The following is a 25820-nucleotide window of genomic DNA, read 5'->3' on the forward strand; positions in this document are numbered from 1 at the left end:
CCAAGAATGAATACAAAACACGATTTATTAACTATCGTAATGTTTTATAAAGGGTTATAATGTTGTAGTCAGTGCCGCCATCTTTGTTATGGGCGCCAGTGCTGTCATAATTGTGCAGGGGGCCAGAGCCGCCATCATGGTGCGGGGCAACGGAAGCGCCATCATTGTGCAGTGAATCGGAGCCTCCAACGTTCTGCGGGCCGCTGGGGCCGCCATCATGGTGCGGGGCAACGGAAGCGCCATCATTGTGCAGTGAATCGGAGCCTCCAACGTTCTGCGGGCCGCTGGGGCCGCCATCATGGTGCGGGGCAACGGAAGCGCCATCATTGTGCAGTGAATCGGAGCCTCCAACGATCTGCGGGCCGCTGGGGCCGCCATCTTTGTTATGTGAATTTCCCCGCCAGTGCGAGGTCTGACGGACCGGGGGAGTGCGACTCCGCACAATATCAGACCCAGGCTGCAAAGTCTACGCTTCACAGCATCCTTTAATGAATTTTACAATCAGAGTAAATGGATATTTCCCCACATTCTTCAACTGCTCTCTGAACTTAGTCTGGGTCACGGCATAAATCCCAGTGTTTGTGCAGCAACTCAGCATCTGCAACATCAAGCCCAATTCCTGTAAATAAAGAGATTCATTTACAGACACAGGCCTGATCGACCCTATCCGGATCCATATGTAAACCACCATAAACAATGCCCATAACAGAATGAAATTGCCCGAGATAACAAGCAGTAAAATGATGGCTTTCCTGCGGCTCTCCATTTCTGGGTCTCTGGGACTCTCCCCACTGCTGGGACGCCGGAGTCTCCTCCGGGCTCTGCTGGCCACTAAAATATGTCTGACGGTGACAGCGTTGAGCAGCAGAATCAGGACAAATGGGACCCCCGGGGTGAGAATATAATGAAGGAGCTCGATTGCTGCCCAGACCCGTGAATTCATAACATCGTTTGTTACCTCACAAAACCAGGGCGTGTTCCAAAGCCCATACCTAACCCTGAACATAAAATACCAGAAAATGTTTTTTAAACAGCTCAGTACAGTCACTGTACTCAGAACCACAGCTGCCGTTTGCTCGGTGCAATATTTAGTTTTCAGCTTCTGGTGACAAATGGCCACAAATCGATCAACGGTGAAAGTGACGGTGAACCAGACAGAACAGTCTGTGGCTGCATAAATCAGGACGGCGTGGATATTACACACGGGGATGGACCGTACGAAATGAAAATGTTCCAAATAAAAAATCGGAATATGCCTCAATATCAGGTCGAGGATAACAACCAGTAGATCCGCCACTGCCATGGCCACCAGGTAGCGAGTGACACATTTGGAGAGACCACACTTTCCCCGAGACAGGATCACAATCGTCACTAAGTTCACTGTGAGCAAAGGAAATAAACATGGAAATTATACATCAGGCTGGGAGGGGAAATAAACATGGAAATTATACATCAGGCTGGGAGCAGGAGCAGCAGTTTGAAGGACTTCGAGGAGAAATCTGCAATTCATTAGCAACATTGAATGATATAATCGCATTCTATTACCCGTGGGGCTGAATACGGTGTTATTGTGAGAAAAATCGGGAATAAATTGAAAAATCAATCAATGAAACGGGGCAAAATACAACAGGAAAGAAAGTAACAGATTATTGGTCAATGAGAGATTAAATGATAGATCTAACTTTAGCCCAGCAGACAAAAGCACCGCCCGAGTTACCAGAGACACAAATGACCAGAACCTTTCAGGCAGCCTTCATATGCCATGATCAGACAGAATTTGGAGCGGTGAAATGCGCTTCTGTGCTCCTGTGTTAGGGAGGGGGAAATCCCACTTGGATTCCTTGTTCTGTTTAGAATATCCATTATATTTATAACTGAAAATGAATGCAACGGGATCAATCAGCATTTGGAGCGGAGCGATTTGCTTCCGTGCCATTTATGTTAGGGAGGGGGGAATTCCCGCTAGGTTTCCTGCTGCTGGTTAAAATATCCATTATATTTAGGAGTGAAAATGAAAGCAACGGCAAAATACAGAAACTGCAATCTTGGCGTGTATTAATTACAGCCAACTGTACGGATGTAATATGAAAAGTATCTGAACAAAATGGAAGAGATTTATCCCTGAACGTTTTCACCTGTTGGTTTCCAACTTGTGCAGATATTTTTAGCCGAGAAAATGTGGAAGGATTTTCTTATCATCAGTACTTCAGTTACAATCAGCTGGGATTGTTTATCCTGCAGTACAGCAGGAGGCAATAGAGAATCACTCTGGGTCTCACTGAGAGATCCACTGAACTGTGACAGATGGGCATGGGCTCCAATTGTAAATTCAAAATAAAGCTTGGAAATACACGCATTGAAATATGGCTGACTGAACGTTTTTTGAGAATGTAATTTATCTTTGTAATCCTTTTCTAACCTTCAGAAGCAGTGGCACTAAGGCAGAACTGGAGATGGTGGGAAAGTAGACACTGATTGCAACTGAATGATTTTCGGATGTTTCAGACACTTAACGAGCTAGATGTGATCTGCCAGGTATTGTTCCTGTGACTTTGTGTCAGTAACCATACCGAGCATTCGGTGAAACCAAAAGCTAGTTACTGTGGATGTTGGAAATCTGAAATTAGGACAGAAAATGTTTTAATTACTCAGCAGGTCAGGCAGCATCTGTGGTGCGAGAGAGCGTTAACGTTTCGGGTCGATGACCTTTCCTCATTAGATGAAAAGTCTCCTCAACCAAGACAATATTCTTCTGATCTGTTACCATTGTTCAGTGCAGATAGCAGAACGCAAATCTTTAAGCAAAGTGTCTCGTCCAATATCATTACCTGAGTTGAATCAATTGAATCTAGTTAACGCTGTTTCCACTTCCGAATCAATAGGAAACAAGAGTATGGATGGGATGGGGAATGGTACGGAGAGAAATACAGTTAAACATGATTTATAAAATTAACAGCTGGATACAGAGACTTACCAGTGACACCAACAGGAGCGAGGGGGTGTGGCGAGAGTAAATGACAAGAACAATAATACAGTTAAACATGATTTATAGAATTAATAGTTGGAAACAGATACTTAACAGGAACACCAACAACAGCGAGGATGTGCCAGTCCTTTTAAACAACAGCTCTTGCATTAGCAAAGATGCATCAACTTGAAATGCGGAATACCATAAATAACAGAGTATTCCACGGTAAATAACAAGAATAATTTTACAGTGTAACATGGTTTATTTTCTGCGGCAATCCCTCGGAACCGAGGAAGTTTTGCTTCCACACTAAAAATGAGTTCACATGTGACAGATGATTCCAATGCAGACCTACAGTCTCTGTCACAGGTGGGGCAGACGGTGGTTCACAGGGCGGGTTGGTGGGGTACTTGGGTTGACGTGTGTGCTGTCTTTCTTTAGCAATTTATGTTAGTTTTCCAGTTAATTCAGGGGTTTGAGTAAGTTGGGTCGATTCCCATTGTGGGCCGCCACCTAGTGGATATTTGGTACCTAGCAACTGCAGTAAAAGTGCAGTAAAGTGCAGTAAAGCACAGTAAGTGCGGTAAAGTAAACTACTGTACATCACAGACCAACAGCCACACATGGTCTGGGAAGTTATAGTGTTGCCACGCTTGAGTCTTGGATATTATTTGTCTGTAAGTACTTGAGAATGTTATAGATGATTAGTGTACACTATATTTTGCAGAAAATGTTTAGAGTCATAGAGTCATAGAGTCATAGAGTTTTACAGCACAGAAAGAGGCCCTTCGGCCCATCGTGTCTGCGCCGCCCATCCATCCCTGTCCAGTCTAATCCCATTTTCCAGCATTTGGTCCATAGCCTTTTATGCAATGGCATTTCAAGTGCTCATCCAAATGCTTCTTGAATGTTGTGAGGGTTCCTGCCTCTACCACCCTTTTAGGCATTGAGTTCCACATTCCAACCACCCTCTGGGTGAAAAAGTTCCTCCTCAAATCCCCTCTAAATCTCCTGCCCCTTACCCTGAATCTATGCCCCCTTGTTATTGACCCCCCTACTAAGGGGAAAAGTTCCTCTTTGTCTACCCTATCTATGCCCCTCATCATTTTGTACACCTCAATCAGGTCCCCCCTCAGCCTTCTTTGCTCAAAGGAAAACAACCCCAGCCTGTTTAGTCTTTCTTCATAGCTGAGGCGCTCCATCCCAGGTAACATCCTGGTGAATCTTCTCTGCACCCTCTCCAAAGCAATCACATCCTTCCTATAGTGAGGTGACCAGAACTGCACACAATACTCCAGCTGTGGCCTCACCAGCGTTTTGTACAGCTCCATCATAACCTCCCTGCTCTTATATTCTATGCCTCGGCTAATGAAGGCAAGTATCCCATATGCCTTTTTAACCACCTTATCTACCTGTTCCGCTGCCTTCAGGGATCTATGTACATGTACACCAAGGTCCCTCTGACCCTCTGTACTTCCTAGGGTCCTACCACTCATTGTGTATTCCCTTGCCTTATTTGTCCGTCCAAAATGCATCACCTCGCACTTTTCAGGGTTAAATTCCATTTGCCACTTTTCCGCCCATCTGACCAACCCGTTTATATCGTCCTGTAGCCTGAGGCTTTCCTCCTCGCAATTTACCACCCCACCAATTTTCGTGTCATCTGCGAACTTACTGATCATACCTTTTACATTCTCATCCAAATCATTTATGTAGATCACAAACAACAAGGGACCCAGCTGAGGTACCCCACTGGACACAGGCTTCCAGTCACAAAAGCAACCTTCGACCATCACCCTCTGCCTCCTGCCACTCAGCCAGTTTAGGATCCAACGCGCCAAGGCACCCTGGATCCCATGGGCTCTTACCTTCTTGACCAGTCTCCTATGCGGGACTTTGTCAAAAGCTTTACTGAAGTCCATGTAAACCACATCCACAGCATTTCCCTCATCCACCCCCCTAGTCACCCCCTCGAAAAATTCAATCAGATTTGTCAGACATGATTTACCCTTGACAAAGCCATGCTGACTATCCCCGATTAATCCTTGCCTCTCCAAGTGGAGACTAATTATGTTCCTCAGAATTTTTTCCAATAATTTCCCTACCACAGATGTTAGGCTCACTGGCCTGTAATTCCTTGGTTTATCCCTGCTACCCTTCTTGTATAATGGTACTACATTAGCTGTTCTCCAGTCCTCTGGTACATCCCCTGTGGCCAGAGAGGTTCTGAAAATTTGTGTCAGAGCCCCTGCAATCTCCTCCTTTGCCTCCCACAGCAGCCTGGGATACATCTCGTCCGGGCCTGGGGATTTATCCACTTTTTGGCCTGCTGAAACAGCTAGCACCTCCTCCCTCTCGATGCTAATGTGTTCAAGTATGTCACAGTCCCCTTGCCCGATTTCTATGTCCGCATCGTCTTTCTCCATAGTGAACACAGATGCAAAAAATTCATTTAAAACCCCGCCTACATCATCTGGCTCTACACACAGATTGCCACTTTGGTCCCTAATGGGCCCCACCCTTTCCCTGGTTATCCTCTTGCCCTTCATATACTTATAAAACATCTTAGGATTTTCCTTTATTTTGCTCACCAGTGTTACTTCATGGCCCCTCCTCGCCCTCCTAATTTCTTTTTTAAGTATGCCCCTGCACTTTTTATACTCCTCTAGGGCTTCTTCCATCTTTAGTCTTTTGTAACTGCCAAAAGCCCCCCTTTTATTTCTAATGCATTTTTGTATATCCCTTGTCATCCAAGGTTCCCTTTGGTTGTTGGTCCCACCTTTGACCTTTACAGGAACATGTTGGCATTGTACTCTCTCTATTTCCCTTCTGAAAGTCTCCCACTGTTTTGATGTGGATTTTCCTATAAGTAGCTGCTCCCAGTCCACTTTGGCCAGATCCTGCCTTATCATATTAAAATCGGCCTTCCCCCAATTTAGAACCCTTATTTCCGGGCCGTCTTTGTCTTTTTCCATGACCACCTTAAATCTCACCGGATTATGGTCACTGTCGCCAAAATGCTCTCCTACTGATACTTCCACCACTTGCCCGGCTACATTCCCCAGAATTAGGTCCAGTACCGCCCCCTCTCTTGTAGGACTTTCTACATGTTGGCTCAAAAAGCTCTCCTGGATGCACTTTAAGAATTCTGCACCCTCTAAGCCTTTCCCAATTTATATTGGGGAAGTTGAAATCCCCCACTATTATTACCCTATTATTTTCACACTTCTCTGAGATTTGCCTACATATCTGTTCCTCTATCCCCCCCTGACTGTTTGGGGGCCTATAGTACACTCCCAGCAAAGTGCTTGCCCCCTTTTTGTTTTTAAGTTCTACCCATAAGGCCTCATTAGAGGAACCCGCTAATATATCATCCCTCCTTACAGCAGTAATTGACTCCTTAATTAATATTGCAACACCCCCTCCCCTTTTACACCCCCCTCTGTCTCGCCTGAAGATTCTATACCCCGGAATATTGAGCTGCCAGTCCTGACCCTCCCTCAACCATGTCTCCGTGATAGCAACAATATCGTACTCCCATGTGTTCAACAACTTCAGTTCATCCACCTTATTTGCAAGACTCCTTGCATTAAAATAAATGCCTTCCAGCCCTGCCATATTCCCTTTTGCCTTCACATATTTGCTCTGCCTTCCCAGCTGACTTGTTTTTTCCTCCGTATTTGGCTGTAAATCACCCCCTACTATAGCTCCACTCTGTACCCCATCCCCCTGCCAAGTTAGTTTAAACCCTCCCCAGCAGTGCTAGCAAACCTCCCCGCAAGGATATTGGTTCCCCTCTGGTTCAGGTGTAAACCGTCCGACTTGTACAAGCCCCACCTTTCCCAGAAGCAGACCCAGTGATCCAGGAAACTAAAACCCACCCCCTGCACCATCACTTTAGCCACGCATTCATCTGTTCTATCTTCCTATTCCTATACCCACTAGCACGTGGCACCGGGAGTAATCCAGAGATTACAACCTTTGAGGTCCTGCTCTTTAATCCTTCACCTAGCTCCCTAAATTCTTGCTGCAGGACCTCATCCCTCTTTTTACCTATGTCGTTGGTTCCAATGTGGACCACGACCTCTGGCTGTTCACCCTCCCCCTCCAGAATGCCCTGCAGCCGCTCAGTGATATCCTTGACCCTGGCACCAGGGAGGCAACAAACCATCCTGGATTCACGTCTATGGCCACAGAAACGCCTATCTGTTCCCCTTACTATAGAATCCCCTACCACTATTGCTCTCCCACTCTTTTTCCCCCCTTCCTGGGCAGCAGGAGCACCCCCAGAGCCAGGAAGTTGGCTGCTGCTGCCTTCCCCTGGTGAGTCATCCCCCTCAACAGTATCCAAAGCGGTATACTTGTTTGAGAGGGGAATGGTCACAGGGGTCTCCTGCACTACCTGCCTGCTTCTATTGCTCCACCTGGTGGTCACCCATTTCCTGTCTTCCTGTGCAGCCCTTCCCTGCGGTGTGACCAACTCACTAAACGTGCTATCCACGAACCTCTCAGCATCGTGAATGTTCAACAACCCATCCACCCGCAGCTCCAGCGCCTCAATGCGGTCTGCTAGTAGCTGCAGATGGATGCATCTCTGGCACACGTGGTCATCAGGGGCACCGGGGTCCCTGAATTCCCACATAGAGCAAGAGGAGCAAGAAGAGCAGCACGGTGGCATAGTGGTTAGCACTGTTGCCTCACAGCGCCAGGGACCCGGGTTCGAATCCGGCCTCGGGTGACTGTCTGTGTGAAGTTTGCACATTCTCCCCGTGTTTGCGTGGGTTTCCTCCGGGTGCTCCGGTTTCCTCCCATAGTCCAAAAATGTGCGGGTTAGGTTGATTGGCTATGATAAATTGACCCTTAGTGTTAGGGGGATTAAATATGTGGGGTTACGGGGATAGAGTGGGATATGTGTTGGTGTAGGGGTTACGGGGATCGGGTGGGATATGTGCAGGCTCGATGGGCCGAAATGGCCTCTATCTGCACTGTGGGGTTTCTGTGATTTCTGTGATCACGGGGCCGGGCTCACCTGGCATGACCTTCCCTTTACTTAATTTAAATTAATTTACTATCACCAATTAAAGATATCTCTAAGGCGCTTGTATAGTCTACCAACAGTCCCTGCTACACCAGAAAGACCCTGGTAACTATAAACTACAGAGTTAAAGTTTAAAAAAGAGAAATACTCACCAGCCAATCACTTACCTGCTCCCTGGTGACGTCACACTCTGATTACTTTTTACCTCTCTCCCCGCTGCTGAGTTGGTCGGGCCTCGCCTCTCTCCGGTTTTTATACCGGGCTCCGACTCACTGCTCCCGCTGGTCCCGACTGGTCTCGGGCCTCGCCTCTCTCCGGTTTTTATACCGGGCTCCGACTCACTGCTCCCGCTGGTCCCGACTGGTCTCGGGCCTCGCTGCTATCCGGTTTTATACCGGGCTCCGACTCACTGCTCCCGCTGGTCCCGACTGGTCTCGGGCCTCGCCTCTCTCCGGTTTTTATACCGGGCTCCGACTCACTGCTCCCGCTGGTCCCGACTGGTCTCGGGCCTCGCTGCTATCCGGTTTTATACCGGGCTCCGACTCACTGCTCCCGCTGGTCCTGACTGGTCTCGGGCCTCGCCTCTCTCCGGTTTTTATACCGGGCTCCGACTCACTGCTCCCGCTGGTCCCGACTGGTCTCGGGCCTCGCCTCTCTCCGGTTTTTATACCGGGCTCCGACTCACTGCTCCCGCTGGTCCCATCTCGTCTCGGGCCTCGCCTCTCTCCGGTTTTTATACCGGGCTCCGACTCACTGCTCCCGCTGGTCCTGACTGGTCTCGGGCCTCGCCTCTCTCCGGTTTTTATACCAGGCTCCGACTCACTGCTCCCGCTGGTCCCGATAACTTTTCTCTGTAAGCAAACTTACACAGCTAGCCGTGAAGTGCTCGCTCTCTGTCTAGCTGGTTAACTAGTAGCTGTATTTTGATGCACTATGTACAGGGCTAATTTAAAGAGAATGCCTTCCAGTTTGCTAAATGTATATTCACAGTAAGCTGTGTTTCCACGTGTTTGGTAATTTACATGCCAAATGTACTGTGTTGCTCAGGCGTACCTAAATTTGTGTATGCACATCAGTTATGTGCTTGTATACTAATGTGTGCTTCCATTTCTGTGTTGTATTTCAGTTTCACAATAAGAATCTTTCAGTAAAGTTTTACAAGAAAAGTCAAGCCTTGTGATTTTTATGGGAAGATATCAAGTTGTCAGCTACCTGTCTAGCTCTGCATTGGAACGCGCTGCAAGGGCAGAACAACGTGCGCTCCCTCCGCTGTTTGTGCATGGTTTCCATTTGCTCCCCTCAAAGAGACACCAGATGTTCGTTGCCTTCCCGGATGCTTGTCCAGCACATTGTGCTGTCTTGGGTCAGGGATTCCCAGATGTCGGTGGGGATGTTGCACTTTTTCAAGGAGGCTTTGAGGCTATCCTTTAAGCATTTCCTCTGCCCACCTGCTGCTCATTTGCCCTGTAGGAGCAACGAGTAGAGCGATTTTTTTCACAATATCGTATTGGGCATGTGGACGTTGTGGCCCTTCCATCGGAGCTGATGGAGCGTGGTCAAAGCTTCAATGCTGGGGGTGTTGGCTTGAGCGAGAACACTGACGTTGGTGCATCTGTCCTGCCAATGGATTTGCAGGATCTTGCTGAGGCAGCTTTGATATTAGCTCTTCAGTGATTTGAGGTGCCTCCTGTACTGTCTCTGAAGCATACAGGAGGGCGGGTATCACTACAGCTCTGTAGGCTGTGGTTTATAGAATTAATAACTGGACATATATATTTACTAGGAACACTAACAGCAGCGAGAAGGGGAAAATAAATCTTCTCTATATCCTCTTCTCGCCTTTCAGCATTCTGAACGAACCACTCCCTCCACAATACCCTGGTCCACTCGGTAATCACCCACAACAGCACGTCCCCTCCCCATGGTACCTTCCTGTGCAAGCTCAGGAGATGCAACACCTGCCATTTTACCTTCTCCTGTCCCACTGTCCAGGGCCCCAAACGGTCCTTCCAGTTGAAACAGCGATTTAATTGTATTCTTGCAATTTATTATTTCTGTATTCGCCGCTCCCAATGTGGTCTACTCTACACTGGGGAGAAAAATGCAGATTGGTTGATGGCTTTGTGGAACACTTCCGTTCAGTCCGTAAGCTTGACCTGAGCTTCCTGTCGACTGTCTCTTTTATTGTCTGCTCCCCTCCCACTCTGACCTCTGTCCCCGGCTTCTTACGGTGTTCCAATGAAGCTCAATCTAAGCTCGAGGACCAGCACTAAATATTTCTATTAGGCACTTTAAACTTTACAGCCTTCTGGACTCAACATTGAGTTCTGCAATTTCGGACCATAACCTCGGCCCCTATTTTTTTCAGGCGCCAGCTGTTGATGATTCTCCCATCACCATTTGCAACATTTAACCACTCCTGCCTTCCACCCTATCACAGACCGACCATTTTGTTCTTTCCTCCACCCTCCCCACTTTCCCTGCCCCTGCACCTGCTTAAAATCTGCTGCAGCTCAAAACTTTTCCAGTTCTGACGAAGGGTCACAGACCTGAAACGGTAAAGCCTTTCTCTCCACGAATGCTACCTGACCTGCTGCGTGTTTTCAGCATTTTCTGTTGTTATTCCAAATTATTCTCATTAACTGCCACTGTTCAAGAATACTTTGCATAGATATCTTCGAACCCACGACATCGCTTCTGGGAGATCTGGTTTTCTTTGCGCTGGAGGCAACACGCTGGCTGTGTGAGGTCACACAGTGAAGGGAGCTCCTTATTTCGAGCCGAGGGAATTCCCCGAGTTACATCATTTGGCCTCACTGTAACTGGCATTAATTACAATCATTGAACAAACAAACTCAATGATCCTTTGTCACCCAACACTTCACTGCAACACAATCAAGCTCACATTAATGTAAACAGCATGAAAATAAAAGTGAGCATATGCGTAACATTTCACCCTCCCTCAATCCAGGAATTAATTCGCAGCACCCCTTAGATTAAACTGCTCCTGCCTCAGTCCAGGAACTTCATTCCCAGGGCCGCCTCGTATACACTGCTCCTGCCTCAATCCAGGAACTTCATTCCCAGGGCCGCCTCATATACACTGCTCCTGCCTCAGTCCAGGAACTTCATTCCCAGGGCCGCCTCGTATACACTGCTCCTGCCTCAGTCCAGGAACTTCATTCCCAGGGCCGCCTCGTATACACTGCTCCTGCCTCAGTCCAGGAACTTCATTCCCAGGGCCGCCTCGTATACACTGCTCCTGCCTCAGTCCAGGAACTTCATTCCCAGGGCCGCCTCGTATACACTGCTCCTGCCTCAATCCAGCAACTTCATTCCCAGGGCCGCCTCGTATACACTGCTCCTGCCTCAGTCCAGGAACTTCATTCCCAGGGCCGCCTCATATACACTGCTCCTGCCTCAGTCCAGGAACTTCATTCCCAGGGCCGCCTCGTATACACTGCTCCTGCCTCAGTCCAGGAACTTCATTCCCAGGGCCGCCTCATATACACTGCTCCTGCCTCAGTCCAGGAACTTCATTCCCAGGGCCGCCTCGTATACACTGCTCCTGCCTCAGTCCAGGACCTTCATTCCCAGGGCCGCCTCATATACACTGCTCCTGCCTCAATCCAGGAACTTCATTCCCAGGGCCGCCTCATATACACTGCTCCTGCCTCAGTCCAGGAACTTCATTCCCAGGGCCGCCTCGTATACACTGCTCCTGCCTCAATCCAGGAACTTCATTCCCAGGGCCGCCTCGTATACACTGCTCCTGCCTCAGTCCAGGAACTTCATTCCCAGGGCCGCCTCGTATACACTGCTCCTGCCTCAGTCCAGGAACTTCATTCCCAGGGCCGCCTCGTATACACTGCTCCTGCCTCAGTCCAGGAACTTCATTCCCAGGGCCGCCTCGTATACACTGCTCCTGCCTCAGTCCAGGAACTTCATTCCCAGGGCCGCCTCGTATACACTGCTCCTGCCTCAGTCCAGGAACTTCATTCCCAGGGCCGCCTCGTATACACTGCTCCTGCCTCAGTCCAGGAACTTCATTCCCATGGCTGCCTTTTTTACAATGTTCCCACCTCATAACAGAAATGTAATTCCTGGTGCCGACTAGATTACACTGCCTTAATCTAGAACAAGAACAACAAGGTGTTTCTAATGATTGACCTGAAACAGCCAATCATGTAATGGTGCTTTACAGAGGGAGCGAAAGTAATTAAACGAGCAAGCGTTTGACATCAAGGAATCAAAGGAAAACGCTTAACATATTAACCAATGAGATAAAAATCCCGTAACCGTCTCCATACTCCATGAAATGCTCTGGAAACATTCAATGCTCGCACAATCATTGTCACAGAACAATATCTATCAGTCAACATTCCAGATCCTCCATCACCATCCCAGGTTATATCCTGTTCCACCGGCAGAACAGACTCTTCAGAGGCGGGGGCACAGGGGTATACAGTCGGCTGTGAGAGATCATGCGAGTCCTCAACATTGCCTGAGGAAATAATGAAGTCTCATGGCTTCCAATCAGACATGGGCAAGCGATCTTCCTGCTGATCCTCACCCACCGCCCTCATTCTGCTGATGAATCACCATAACTTCATGCTGAACAGCAGTTGATGCGAGCACCGAGAGCAGAAAGGGCACAAAATATACCCTTTGGGTGGGGAGGGGGAGAATGAATGTCCAACACGAAGAGTGGCTCGGAAGCACCACCATTAACCGAGCCCTGAAGAACAGAGCTGCCAGACTGAGAATTCAGCAGGTGGTGGGAGAACCAACATGAGAAAATAGCCTGCTTTACCTCATCCTCACCAATCTACCTATCGCATATGCATGTGTCGATGACGAAATTGGTAGGACTGACCACTGCAAAATATTGGTGGCGAATAAGCCTCGCTTTCATACTGAGGACACCATTCATTGTATCAATGTGTCACTACCATCCTTTTCAGTGGGATGAAATTAAACAGAATCAAACGATCCCGCAACCAACCGATCAGATTATTTCAGAACAGTGATATCCTTTCGTGAATGTTAGTCAACAATTTACCCATAGTCCTGAATATCTCGCCTTTTCAAGTATATATCAAATTACTTTTAGAATGCTTATATTAAGAACTAAAGACTTGCATTTATAGAACGCATTTAATGACCATGGGATTTCCCAAAGCACTTCACAGCCAAATAAGTACTTTTGAAGTGAAGTCAGTGTTCTACTGCTGGAAGCACGGCAGCCAGTTTGTACACAGCAAGTTCCCACAAACAGCATTGCATTAAAGATCTGGTCATCTGTTTTAGTGATGTTGATTGAGATAATTTTGGCCAGGGCACTGGGGATAACGCCGCTGCTCTTCTTCAAATGATGCCATGGCATCATTTACATCCACCTGAGAGAGTGCAGACATCGCCTTGGTTTAACGTCACATGCGAAAGACTGCCACTCTGACCAGACTGTACTCCCTCAGTACTGGACTACCGACAGTGCAGCGCTCCCTCAATACTGCACAAATGACAATGTAGTGCTCCCTCAATACTTCCCCTCTGACAGCGCAGTGAAAGCTCAGTTTTGCCCCTTCAACAATGCAGTCTTCCCTCTGTACTGACAATCTGACAGGGCAGCGCTCCCTCAGCACTGCCGCTCCGGCAATGCAGCACTCCCTGATTGTTCCTCCAACAATACAGAGCTCCCTCAGTACTGCCCCTCCAACAGTAGAGTGCTATCACTGTACTGCCCCTCTGACAGTGCAGCACTCACTCAGTACTGACCCTCCAACAGTGCAGCGCTCCCTCAGCACTGCCCCTGAGACAGTGCAGCGCTCCATTAGCACTGTCTCTCCGACAGTGCAGCCATCCTTCAGTACTGTCCCTCCGACAGTGCAGCCCTCCCTCAGTCCTGACCCTCCGACAGTGCCGCCCTCCCTCAGTACTGACCCTCTGACAGTGCAAACCTCCCTCAGTACTGACCCTCCATCAGTGCAGCGCTCCCTCAGCACTGTCCCTCCGACAGTGCAGCCCTCCCTCAGCATTGTCCCTCCGACAGTGCAGCCCTCCCTCAGCATTGTCCCTCCGACAGTGCAGCCCTCCCTCAGCATTGTCCCTCCGACAGTGCAGCCCTCCCTCAGCACTGTCCCTCCAACTGTGCAGTTGGCCCTCTGTACTGACCGTCCGACAGGCAGCAGTTCCTAAGTACTGCGCTGGAGTGTTAGCCTAGATGTCTGTACTCACATCGCTGGAATGGGACTTGAACTCACAACCTTATGATTCAGAGGGGTGTTTGCTACCAACTGAGCCGATTGAATCTGCTTCCACCAGCCTTTCAGAGATTTCATTCCAGATCATCTCATTGGGTGATCAAAGTTCGTCCTTTTGGTAATGCCAATCTGCCAGTGGAAACTGTTCATCCCAGTTTGGGATAAAAACAGAACAAAAAAGGTGACTCAACCGTGGCTAACGAGGGAAATTAGGGATAGCTTAAGATCCAAGGAGAGGATACATAAATTGGCCAGAAAAAGAAGTAAACCTGAGGATTGGGAGCAGTTTAGGATTCAGCAAATGAGGACAAAGGGATTAATTAAGAGGGTGAAAAGAGAGTATGAGAGTAAGCTTGAATTGAACATAAACACTGACTGTAAAAGCTTATATAGATATGTGAATAGAAAAAGATTAGTGTAGCCAAGCGTAGGTCCATTGCAGTCAGAATCAGGTGTACTTATATTGGGGAACAAAGAAATGGCAGACCAATTAAACACTTACTGTGGTTCTGTCTTCACAAAGGAGAACACAAATAACCTCCCAGAGATTTGGGGAACATAGGGTCTGATGAAAGGGAGAAACTGATAGGAATCAGTATTTGTAGGGAAATGGTGTTAGGGAGATTGATGGGATTGAAGGCCGATAAATCCTCAGGGCCAGATAATCTACATCCTAGTGTACTTAAGGAAGCGGCCCTAGAAATAGTAGCTGCATTGCTGGTTATCTTCCAAAATCGATAGACTCTGGAACAGTGCCCATGGCACTAATGTTACCCCACTGTTCAAAAAGGGTGGTAGAGAGAAAACGGCGAATTATAGACTGGTAAGCCTGACATCGGTAGTGGGGAAAATGCTGGAGTCCATTATAAAGGATGTAATAGCAGTGCGTTGGAAAAAAGTGACCGGATCGGACAAAGTCAACATGGATTTACTAAAGGTAAATTGTGCTTGACTAAACGACTGGAAATTTTTGAGGATGTAACTGGTAAAATAGTTAAGGGAGAACCAGTGGATGTGGTGTATTTGGACTTTCAAAAGGCTTTCGATAAGGTCCCGCGTAAGAGATTAGCGTGCAAAATTAAGGCACATGGGATTGGGGGCAAGGTATTGACTTGGATAGAGAACTGGTTGGCAGACAGAAAGAAAAGAGTTGGAATAAACGGCTCTTTTTCCGAGTGGCAGGCAGTGACTAGTGGGGTACTGCAGGGATTGGTCCTTGGACCCCAGCTATTCACAATATATATTAATGATCTGGACGAGGGAACTAGATGTAATAATTCCAAGTTTTCAGACGATACAAAGCTGGGTGGGCGTGTGTGATGCGAGGAGGATGCTGAGAAACTCCTGTAAAACTTGCACAGGTTGGGTGATTGGGCAGAAGCATGGCAGATGCAATATAATGTGGATAAATGTGAGGTTATCCACTTTCGTGTCAAAAACAGGAAGGCAGATTAATATCTGAATGGCAATAGATTGGAAGAAGGGGAAGTGCAACGATACCTGGGCATCCTTGTGCACCAGTCGCTCAAAGTAAGCATGCAGGTGCAGCAGGCAGTTAAGAAGGCACATGGTCTTTTGGCCTTGGTAGCGAGAGGGTTTGAGTACAGGAATAAGGATGTCTTGCTGCAGTTGTACAGGGCCTTGGTGAGACCACACCTTGAGTATTGTGTGCAGTTTTGGTCGCCTTATCTGAGGAAGGATGTTCTTGCCATGGAAGGAGTGCAGCGAAGATTCACCAGGCTGATACCTGGGATGGCAGAAATGACTTATGAGGAGAGATTGGGTCGATTGGGCTTGTACTCGGTGGAGTTTAGAAGAATGAGAGGGGATCTCATTGAAACTTATAAAATTCTAACAGGACTAACTAGACAGATAAGATGCTGGAACGATGTTCCCGATGGTCGGGGAGTCCAGAACCAGGGGTCACAGTCTAAGGATAAGGGGTAAGCCATTATGACAGAGATGAGGAGGAATTTATTTTCCCAGAGAGTGGTGAACCTGTGGAATTCTCTAACAAAGAATGCAGTAGAGGCCAATTCATTAAATTTATTCAAGAAGGAGTTGGATATATTTCTTAAGCCTAAAAGGATCAAGGGATATGTAGAGAACGCAGGAATAGGGTACTGAGTTTGGATGATCAGCCATGACCTCATTGAATGGTGGAGCAGGCTCGAGGGGCCGAATGGCCGACTCCTGCTCCTATCTTCTACGTCTATGTTTATGAAACAGTTTCTCCTTTGTTCCTGTATCAAAAACGTCAACATTTTGAAAACTTCTATTGAATCTCCCCCTAAACTTTTCTGCTCTAAGGAGAAAATTCGCAGCTTCACCTGTCTCTGCACATAACTGAAATCCCTCACGCCTCGGCTCATTAAGGATAAATTTTCTCCACAGAAGCGCCAGACTATGACTACCTCCAACAAGAGACAGTCTAACCTTGAAAGTTATTGGCAATATTCAATCACCAAATCCTCCACCATCAAAAGCCTAGGGGTCGCCATTCACCAGAATATCAATTGCACCAGGCACATAATTGCCGTAGCTACTACAGCAGGTTAGAGGCTGGGTATTCTGCGGTGAGTAACTTACCTCCTGATGCCCCAAAGCAGCTCCAACACCTACAAGGCAAAAGTCAAGAGTGTTATTGATTACTATCTGTAGTCATCGAATATATCAGCAGGGTGGATATGTTACTGGACTAGTCAATCCAGAGACCTGGACTAACAAACTGTGAGACTTCATTTCCAATCCCAGCTCGACAGCTGAGGAATTTAAATTCCGTGAATTAAATATATTTTGGAATTAAAAATCCAATATCAGTAATGAATATCATGAAACTACCGGATTATCAACTGGTTCGATAACGTCCTTTAAAGATGGAAAGCTGCCATCCTTACCTTGGCTGCCTATTGGTGGTTGATTCTTAACTGAACTCTGGAATGGCCTAGTGAAGTGGATTTTTAGAAATCACACTTAGGAGAAGCAGGGCATCATGGGTAAGGATAAACGGCCAAGGCACTTCTGCCTGACAACAGCAGGCGAAATGCATTTAAACTTTGCACACAGGACCAAAATGGACCTCAGATGATTGAACAATAACAGGTCAAAGGGCTCGCTTGATTGATACTGGCCATTGGGTGATAAGGCAAGTCACAAGATGAGCACCTAGTGGTTCCATTGTATAAACTTTTGATATAATTTAAAGAAAGGTCACGTGATAGTATGACTCATTGTGGTTTGGAGACATAAATACTGAGATTTGTAAGCGATCGAAGAGACAGCCAGGAAAAGAGCTGTCTCCCGGATCAGCCCCCATAGGTACCTTTTGTTTGTCTGTAACTATTTGTCTGTCAAAACTGTTCGTTGTTGTGTGGGAGTCTCTTGGACTATTTGAATCTTAATAAACTGCTTGACTATTTACCCTTGACAGGCTAGTGTGTGAAATTTATTGAAGTAATATTTTTCTGAAAAACTTTGGCGTAGTTGGCAGGAAACATCGAAATGTAGGCGGACAGTGACCAAGAGGACACGAGCGGGTGAGTAGATTTGGAATACCACCCGGAATATGATGAGATTCAGGCGGCCAGATGTCTGTCTATGGAGTGAGTATCTGAATCGTGCAGAGCCTGTGAATCGGTAAAAGATACATACCTAGACTTAGAGTGAGTATGGTCTTAATTTACGTGTAAATTATAGTATTGGGAGGGACATTGTCATTGCGATAAAAGATGGTAGATAATCTGTGTGAATTTTGAGTCCAGTCTTTTGTTTCTCATAATTGAGGATATTAGGAGGAATATTTTTGGAGACATGGTTTAAGGGGTGTGTAAGAGAAACGAGTGTCCCCGTCGCTTCAATTGTCATAAATTATCTCAATCGCCTAGCTTGAGCCGGAATTAAGTGGACAAATGCTGCACGTGATGGCCAAAGTTTAATAGGTCGAAGTGATGGCGGAAACCTGTGAGTGAATGTGTGATACGCATGAACTGGTTGAGAATTGAGGAATGATCCCATTGCGATAAATAAGTGGTGGAATAGAAGTAGGTCCGCGTGAAGCGACTCATTCGCAGAGGAAGCGAGGGAAGGTCAGCTCACAAAATGGCGTCGGGGACAGACCTTGAATGGGGACCAGAAGGGTCTCTTAGTAGGTTCTATGCAGATGACCAGAAGTTCTTAATAGGCAAAATGATTAAAGATGGGTGGGATCCCTCGGTTGTCCCCAAGGAGCAAAAGAATTGGTGGGAGAAACAGAAACAGAAAAAGGCAAAGAAAGCCGGAGTACTTTTAGTATATCAGTTATGTGTGTTACAAAGCTAAACCGAACAATTAGTAGAAAAAAGTAAGGCGAGCCGAGTAAAATCATAAATATCGGGTGATCGACACGGACAAGTGTGCTTAATTATCTCGAACACCTAGCAGACTCAGCCGGAATTGAGAGGACATAAGTCCCACGTGAAGGCCAGAAAGCAAGGACGTAGAGAACATATGTTAATCACAGGATAGTAATCAAGGGATTGGGATAGGGTTTAAGTCACATGGAGAGGCCGAACGGACATAAACTCAAGTAGAAGTTGTATGTAACTGGGGAAGGTCAGACCACGGGATACATTTTGGGATAGGATTTATGTGCTGTGTAGAGGCCAAACGGACATACACTCAAGTAGAAGCTGTATGTAAAGCCGGGGAAGGTCAGACCACAAGATGGCATCGGGGAAAGGATTAGACTGGGGTGAGGAAGAAACCCTTACTAGATTCTATGCAGACGACCGGAGGGGCTTAATCGACAAAATGTTTAAAGACGGATGGGAACTAAATCAGGACGCTGCCGTTCAAAAAAGGCTTGCTGGCAAAAAGAGGAAAACAAACGTACCCAATAATAGCACGACAGCTTTTACAGTGTACCCTCAAACTGAAACCAAAGATAGAGGAATTAAGAACAGCTGGAGCAGAAATTAAAAAAAACTAAGAGAACTTCAGGAGAGTCAGAGCGAGAAGGGACTCTTTGATCCCCGATTATGTACACCTACCACTCCACCACCTCCTCCGTATAATGAAAGGGAGGAAGGAGAGGATGATATAGTGAGGAGGAAGAAGGCCTCGCCATTGCACCTTAGACGGTGACACAAGGAGCACAGGCAGCAAATAGCAAACATAGATAAAAGGCATTCAGTTCTCTAGAAAAACAGGAGATCATGAGACCTCTAGGCAACCTGAAGCCCCGGAGTAAAAATATTGAATTTTGAAAATTTGCAGGTAATGTATGACATGCATGGCAAAGATGTCCACCAACTGGGTACGGGCTAAATGTCCCCGACACAAGTGGAATAACCCACCAGATCGGACAAAGGACGGGACATGATATCCCACCAATAATGCAGCTTGGGACGTCCGACAAACTTCGTATGACCAATTTAAAATGCAGATGTAAGATGCACTAAGATATGTCAGCCAAATTGGGGATTAATTATGTTAATGAAACCGAAGCCAGGGAAGAAGCAGTAAGTAGTGTAAGAACTGATGAGGACATTAATATGGTAAAATTGCACAGGGATGTACGGGACGTGGAGAAGAAAGAATGAGAAAGGTGGGGAGCTGTGCCAGACCAGGACTCCATAGGTAGAAAGGATGGAAGGGTGGCGGCCCCCACGTGTATACGATAATCACTCATAGAATTACATCATGGCATTAGCCATGCAGGGCGAATGCAATGATCAGTAGGTCTCTAGGGATTGGTGGTGGCCAGGCTTGGGACGAGACATTGCTAAATATTGTCAGCACTGCATTACATGTGCCCAACATAATCCAGGAAAGGCCATTAAAATAAGAATGGCCCTTCAACCATGGCCGCAAGGAATGTGGGAGAATATCCAAATTGATTTAACGGGACCACTGCCAAACCCTCGTGGAAGAAAGTAGAAGTCCAGTGATAATAGATTTGTTAACCCAGTGGGTGGAAGCATTTGCCACCCAAAACAACACCGCAACCACAGTAGCCCAAATTTTATCTGAGTAGGCGATTCTCCGCTGGGGCTTACCCACTCAAATAGACTCCGATCAGGGAACCCATTTCACAGGACAGGTGATGAAAGTGCTATGCACTATATTGGGCATTAAACCAAAATTTCACATCCCCTAGCACACACAGAGTTCGGGAATGGTAGAACGGATGAATTGGACAATAAAGACAGCCTTGTCAAAAGCCATCCATGAAACCTGACAGGCTTGGTCTGAACTAGTACCTGCTATCCTGATGAGACAAAGGGAAACCACTAACCAGACATCAGGATTAACTCCGTATGAACTTATGACTGGTCGGGCAATGCGACTGCCCGAAGGTATAATTACAGGAGGGTCCGATGTGAGCCCACCACGGGATCAAATAAAAATATATGAATAGAGTAGAACAATGGAATCACTGGTCACAATTATGGCAGCACGGGAATAGAAATGGATTACCCAGAGGTTATACCATATGCAGAGAGTGAGATTTGGTGGATGCGTTATCAGGCCTGGGAACAGGAGCCATGGCTGGTACTCTTAGTGGGAGTACCTGTAGTGGCAATAATAAACGGGGTAGTGTACCACTTTTGGTACATATTGAAGAGCGCCCATAAATGGCGGGCGGACGAAAGACATGCTGCGGTGGAATTAGTAAGACGGAATAATATTAATAAAGCTGGTGACGGCCAGTCCCCTTCTATTTTGCAGGAACAATAAGCGCGTAGAACAATGGAGTGAATCATCATGTGCACCCTCTTCGGAGCATTATGGCAGGAAAGAGGAGTGTTGGGTGAATGTCCATCGGGAAGCATAAAATGCGTTGATTCCAGATCTTTTGGGTCATCATGTAACAGAACAACCGATGAACTGCCATCGGTAGAATGTGGGTCGAGTATGAAATTGGGGGAAACAGTTGTTTGTGTAAATGGCACCCGGTGTACGAAAAATGAGACTACACTGACTGTAAAAGCTCCTCCACCAACAACCCGCAGACAACCACCACCACCCCATTAAATTGCCCAATGATGGAGGATGGGACAAATGGGGGATTGGCAATAAAAAGAAGACGCAAGACAAAGTATTGTATAGAGTTATTGAGCTTGCCATTAATGTGAGTACTCTTGAAATTCCCGCACTGTGCAGCAATCATACAAAATGATGGTGAGATTCCCTGTGGACAAGACAACTAGAAGGTCCACAGGGAGGGTCTATCTTACAGCAACATAAAAAGAGTGCGGTCGTAGAAATGGTTGGGGCAGGGTATGCGGCAGGGTTAGCAATAGTTACATAGAAGGAGTAATTGAAGGAGTATAAGTATCACAAGCAAAAATAAAGGGGTTATTGAAACAATCAACTGAAAATAGTAGACAAATGGCATTGGCAGGAGGACGAACTGCAAAACAATTGCTGGGGGTGGAAGAGTTAGTAGCTCCCCACACAAAAACAATGAACACAATTATTGATCGGATCAAAAACGCATCTCACCAAACCCATAACGAATTGGCATGTTCCATGTATGGCTCCTGGCTATTATTGAATGCACAGCAGAACATGGAACAAATAGTTAATGGACAGATCCCTGATTGGATTACAAATGAGGACATGGAACCTTGGATTGGCAAAAACAAAAGCCTATGCAAAGGGTGTAAAATGGGGCGAGTATATAGGGCAGGCAATTGATTGACCCCGTGGACCAAGGTGATTGGTTTTGTACTACCCATTCCCCAACTTCCAGAAGAAGGACAACCCCTTTATAAGGTGAATAATATAGGAGAAATACAGAGGGAAAATTGGGTGACATATTATGATGTTCCTACCAAGGCAATATGGGAAAGGGATGACGACAACACACAGAAGAATGGAACCTTAAGGGGGGTGATAACGAACGGGTGCCATCACAAGTAAAGGATGTGGGTGTGCACAACCCCCCGCCCACCGGGTGAAAGACGGCCGAGTGTGGATTCACAAAAGCCACCAATTGCACCCTTGAAATACACCCAAGGGAGATACACCGAACAAGGGTAGCACCGGGCAACAACGGGACAGTTTGTGTCACAACGACTGAACAAAAATATGGATACCAAGATCTGACCTGTCCCATTTCCCAGCCAAACATTTGTTTTCACCCAAAGGTGCCAATGCAGGTAGGACATCAATATATGCACCCACCAAGACAACAAGAAGAGGAAAGTTTCTCCCTTAACAACATTAAACCCGATGAAAAAAAAGGAATTGGGACTTATGTTATACCAGAACCAGAAGCTATCCCTAAATTATGGGAACAAGAAAAGTGGACAGAAAGAACCAAAGGAAATTATGAAACATTATCAAAAAATAGAGCAAGATCTAAACCAACAAAGTAAAGACATCAATAAAGCTTTAGTTGAAAACCCTTGTATAACAGAATCTGGAACTGGGGATTAAATATGAGTGTACACCCGTGGATACGAATCATATCACACGTATTGGTAGTAGCCGAAACAATCTTAGCTCTGGGATTTGCTTTTATGTTTTGCTCCTCCTGCCGGAAGTGCCGAATGAGATGCCGTGCTCGGCAGATAGTATAGGCACTTGAGGAAAGGAAGAGGTTGATGAGCATTGGGATTTAACCACTGGCATCAGATACCTATTCCTCCCTAACCTATCGACTGATCACCGAACAAGGGGCAGGACGAATTGATATAATTTAATATAGGCTGGACTCATGGGCTGCGCTTGCCCAGGACCAAAGGGGGGTTTGAAGTGGATTTTTAGATGTCATACTTAGGAGAAGCAGGGCATCATGGGTAAGGATAAATGGCCAAGGCACTTATGCCTGACAACAGCAGGCGAAATTCATTTAAACTTTGCACACAGGACCAAAAGGGACCTAAGCTGATTGAACAATAACAGGTCAAAGGGCTCGCTTGATTGGTAATGACCGTTGGGAGATAAGGCAAGCCACAAGATGAGCACCTGGTGGTTCCATTGTATAAACTTTTGATATAATATAAAGAAAGGTCACGGGAAAGTATGACTCATTGTGGTTTGGAGACTTAAATACTGAGATTTGTAAGCTATCGAAGAGACAGCCAGGAAAAGAGCTGCAGAGCTCTAAGTTGTCTCCCTGATCAGCCCCCATAGGTAGCTGTTGTTTGTCTGTACCTATTTGTCTGTCGAAACTGTTCGCTGTTGTGTGGGAGACTGTTGGACTATTTGAATCTTAATAAACTGCATGACTCTTTACCCTTGTCAGGCTAGTGTGTGAAATGTATTGAAGTAACATTTTTCACCACAACACCTAGCAAGCCACAAAGTTGTACCAATGTCAGACACTGGGGAGTATCTTCATCACAAGGACTGCAGTGGTTCAAGGCAATGGTTCAGCACCACCTACTCATGGACATTGAGAGATTGGCTGGATTTTCCAGCAATGCCCACATTCCGTGAATTAAACATATTAAAATAAGAGTCTGCAAAAAAGCAGGTTCTACAGGGCCATATTCAGGACAAGATTAGATTTTGTGAAGAAACATTAATGGTCTAATAATCTGTAAGGACAGATATGGGGGCCTAGAATTCCCGATTCGAATCCATCTGTTTCATGCAGTCGCGCGAGATGACTTTCTAGGCCCCTTTGCTTTCACCATTTTTTCTCTTTAAAACGCCTGTGTGGCTAGTGCTGCTTCTTTAAAAAGACTATGTGACTGGTCATGTCTCTTTAAAGCGTCTGTGACACTGCTCATGTCTCTTTAAAAACTGCGTGTGACTGGTCCTGGTTCTATAAAATGCTCTTGTGACTGTTTCTGTCTGTTACAAAAGCGTGTGTGTCTGATTGTGGCTCTTTTCAAAACCTGTGTGACTGGTCCTGTGACTTTTAAAAGTATAGTGAACAGTGAGTAGGATATTGATAGCGTTCAAGAGGAAATGGACAGGCTGGTGGAATGGGTGGACACGTGGCAGATGAAATTTTGCGCAGAAAAATGCGAAGTGATACATTTTGGTAGAAAGAATGAGGAGAGGAAATAAAAACTAAAGGATACAATCCTACAATGGGTACATGAACAGGAAGACCTACGAGGTATATGTGCACAAATCGTTGAAGGTGGCGGTGCAGTTTGAGTAAGCAGCTGAAAAAGCTTATGGGGTTCTGGGCTTCATGAATCGAGGTATAGAGTACAAAAGCGTGGACATTATGATGAACCTGTATAAAACATTGGTTTGGCTTCAACTGGAGTACTGTGTCCCATTCTTGGGACCACAATTCAGGAAGGATTTGAAGACCTAAGGGAGAGTGCAGTATAGATTTACACGAATGATTCCAGGGATGAGGGACTTCAGATATGTAGATTGACTGGAGAAACTGGGGTTGTTCTCCTTGGAGCAGTGAAGGTTGAGAGGAGAATTGATAGAGGTGTTCAATATCATGAGGGTTCTGGACAGAATAGATAGAGAGAAAGTGTTCCCATTGGCAGATGGGTCGAGAAGCAGATGACACAGATTAAAGGAGACTGGCCAATGAACCAAAGGCCAAATAAGAAATAACTTTTTATGCAGCGCATGATAAGGATCTGGAATGCATTGCATAAAGGTTTGGTGGAGGCAGACTCAATCATGGCTTTCAAAAGAGAGTTAGCTAAGTACCTGAAAGAAAAAAATAATGCAGGGATATGGGGAAAGGGCGGGGGAGTGGGACCAGCTGAGGTGCTCTTGCAGAGAGCCGGCATGGGCACAATGGGCCGAATGGCCTTCTTCCTTGATATAATCATTCTATGATTCTGACTGATTAGGATCCCTATATGGCAGTACCTGACTTTTTATGATGCCTGTGTCACTGGATCTGTCCCTTTAAAAAGCACAAGTTACTCTAGCTGTCTCTTTAAAAAGACTGTGTGACGAGTTCTGCCTCTTTAAAAAGCTTGTGTAACCGGTCCTGTCTCAGTAAAAATACATTGTGACTTGTCCCATCTCTTTAAGAAAGCCTGTGTGACAGGTTATGTCACCTTAAAAAGACTGTGATTGGTCCTCTGCTTAAAATGCCTGTGTGACTCGTCCTGTCTCTTTATGGTGCCTGTGTCTCTGGTTATGTCTCTTTAAAAAGCATGAGTGACTCGTCCTTTCTCATTAACAAGCCTATGTGTCTGGTCCTGTCTCTTTCAAAAGGCTGTGTGACGAGTCCTGCATCATTAAAAAGCCTGTGTAACATGTCCTGTCTCTTTAAGAAGCAACTGTGATGCGTGGTGACGCTTTAAAATGCCACCGTGACCACAGGGGTGCTGATTGTGCAGGATTACTGAGACTAGCTCTTTGACACAGAAGTGGCTTCACGGAGTTAAGGAGAAATCTTTGCCGGAAAATTAGTGTTAAGAATTGAAGGCTTAGAAATTCATCATTGACTGCGGTGGAACTGAATATCAGGTGCTGCGTGTAACATGGGGAGCAAATGGAACCCCACTATTTAAGAAAGGAGGAAGAGAGAAAACAGGGAACTTCAGACCAGTTAGCCTGACTTCAGTAGTAGGGCAAATGCTTGAATCTTTTATTAAGGACGTCATAACAGGCTACTTAGAAA

General features: G+C 46.3%; 1 protein-coding gene across 1 annotated transcript in view; it reads right to left on the reverse strand.

Annotated features, from left to right (window-relative positions):
• Window positions 1-281: 281 nt before the first annotated feature.
• LOC147098187 (putative G protein-coupled receptor 139) overlaps window positions 282-25820 on the reverse strand; it is a 42833-nt gene continuing 17294 nt past the window's right edge. Inside the window, exons 3-4 of the mRNA XM_085969961.1 lie at window positions 16859-16887; window positions 282-1380 (exon numbers count right to left, since the gene is read on the reverse strand). Coding sequence (XP_085826087.1) covers window positions 467-1380; window positions 16859-16887 — 943 coding nt within the window. The 3' untranslated portion in view covers window positions 282-466. The remainder of the gene's footprint in view (window positions 1381-16858; window positions 16888-25820) is intronic.

Source organism: Somniosus microcephalus, chromosome 29 (genome assembly GCF_052327205.1).
Source record: "Somniosus microcephalus isolate GS21.2 chromosome 29, FLI_Smic_1.0, whole genome shotgun sequence".
In the NCBI taxonomy this organism is placed as follows: domain Eukaryota; kingdom Metazoa; phylum Chordata; class Chondrichthyes; order Squaliformes; family Somniosidae; genus Somniosus; species Somniosus microcephalus.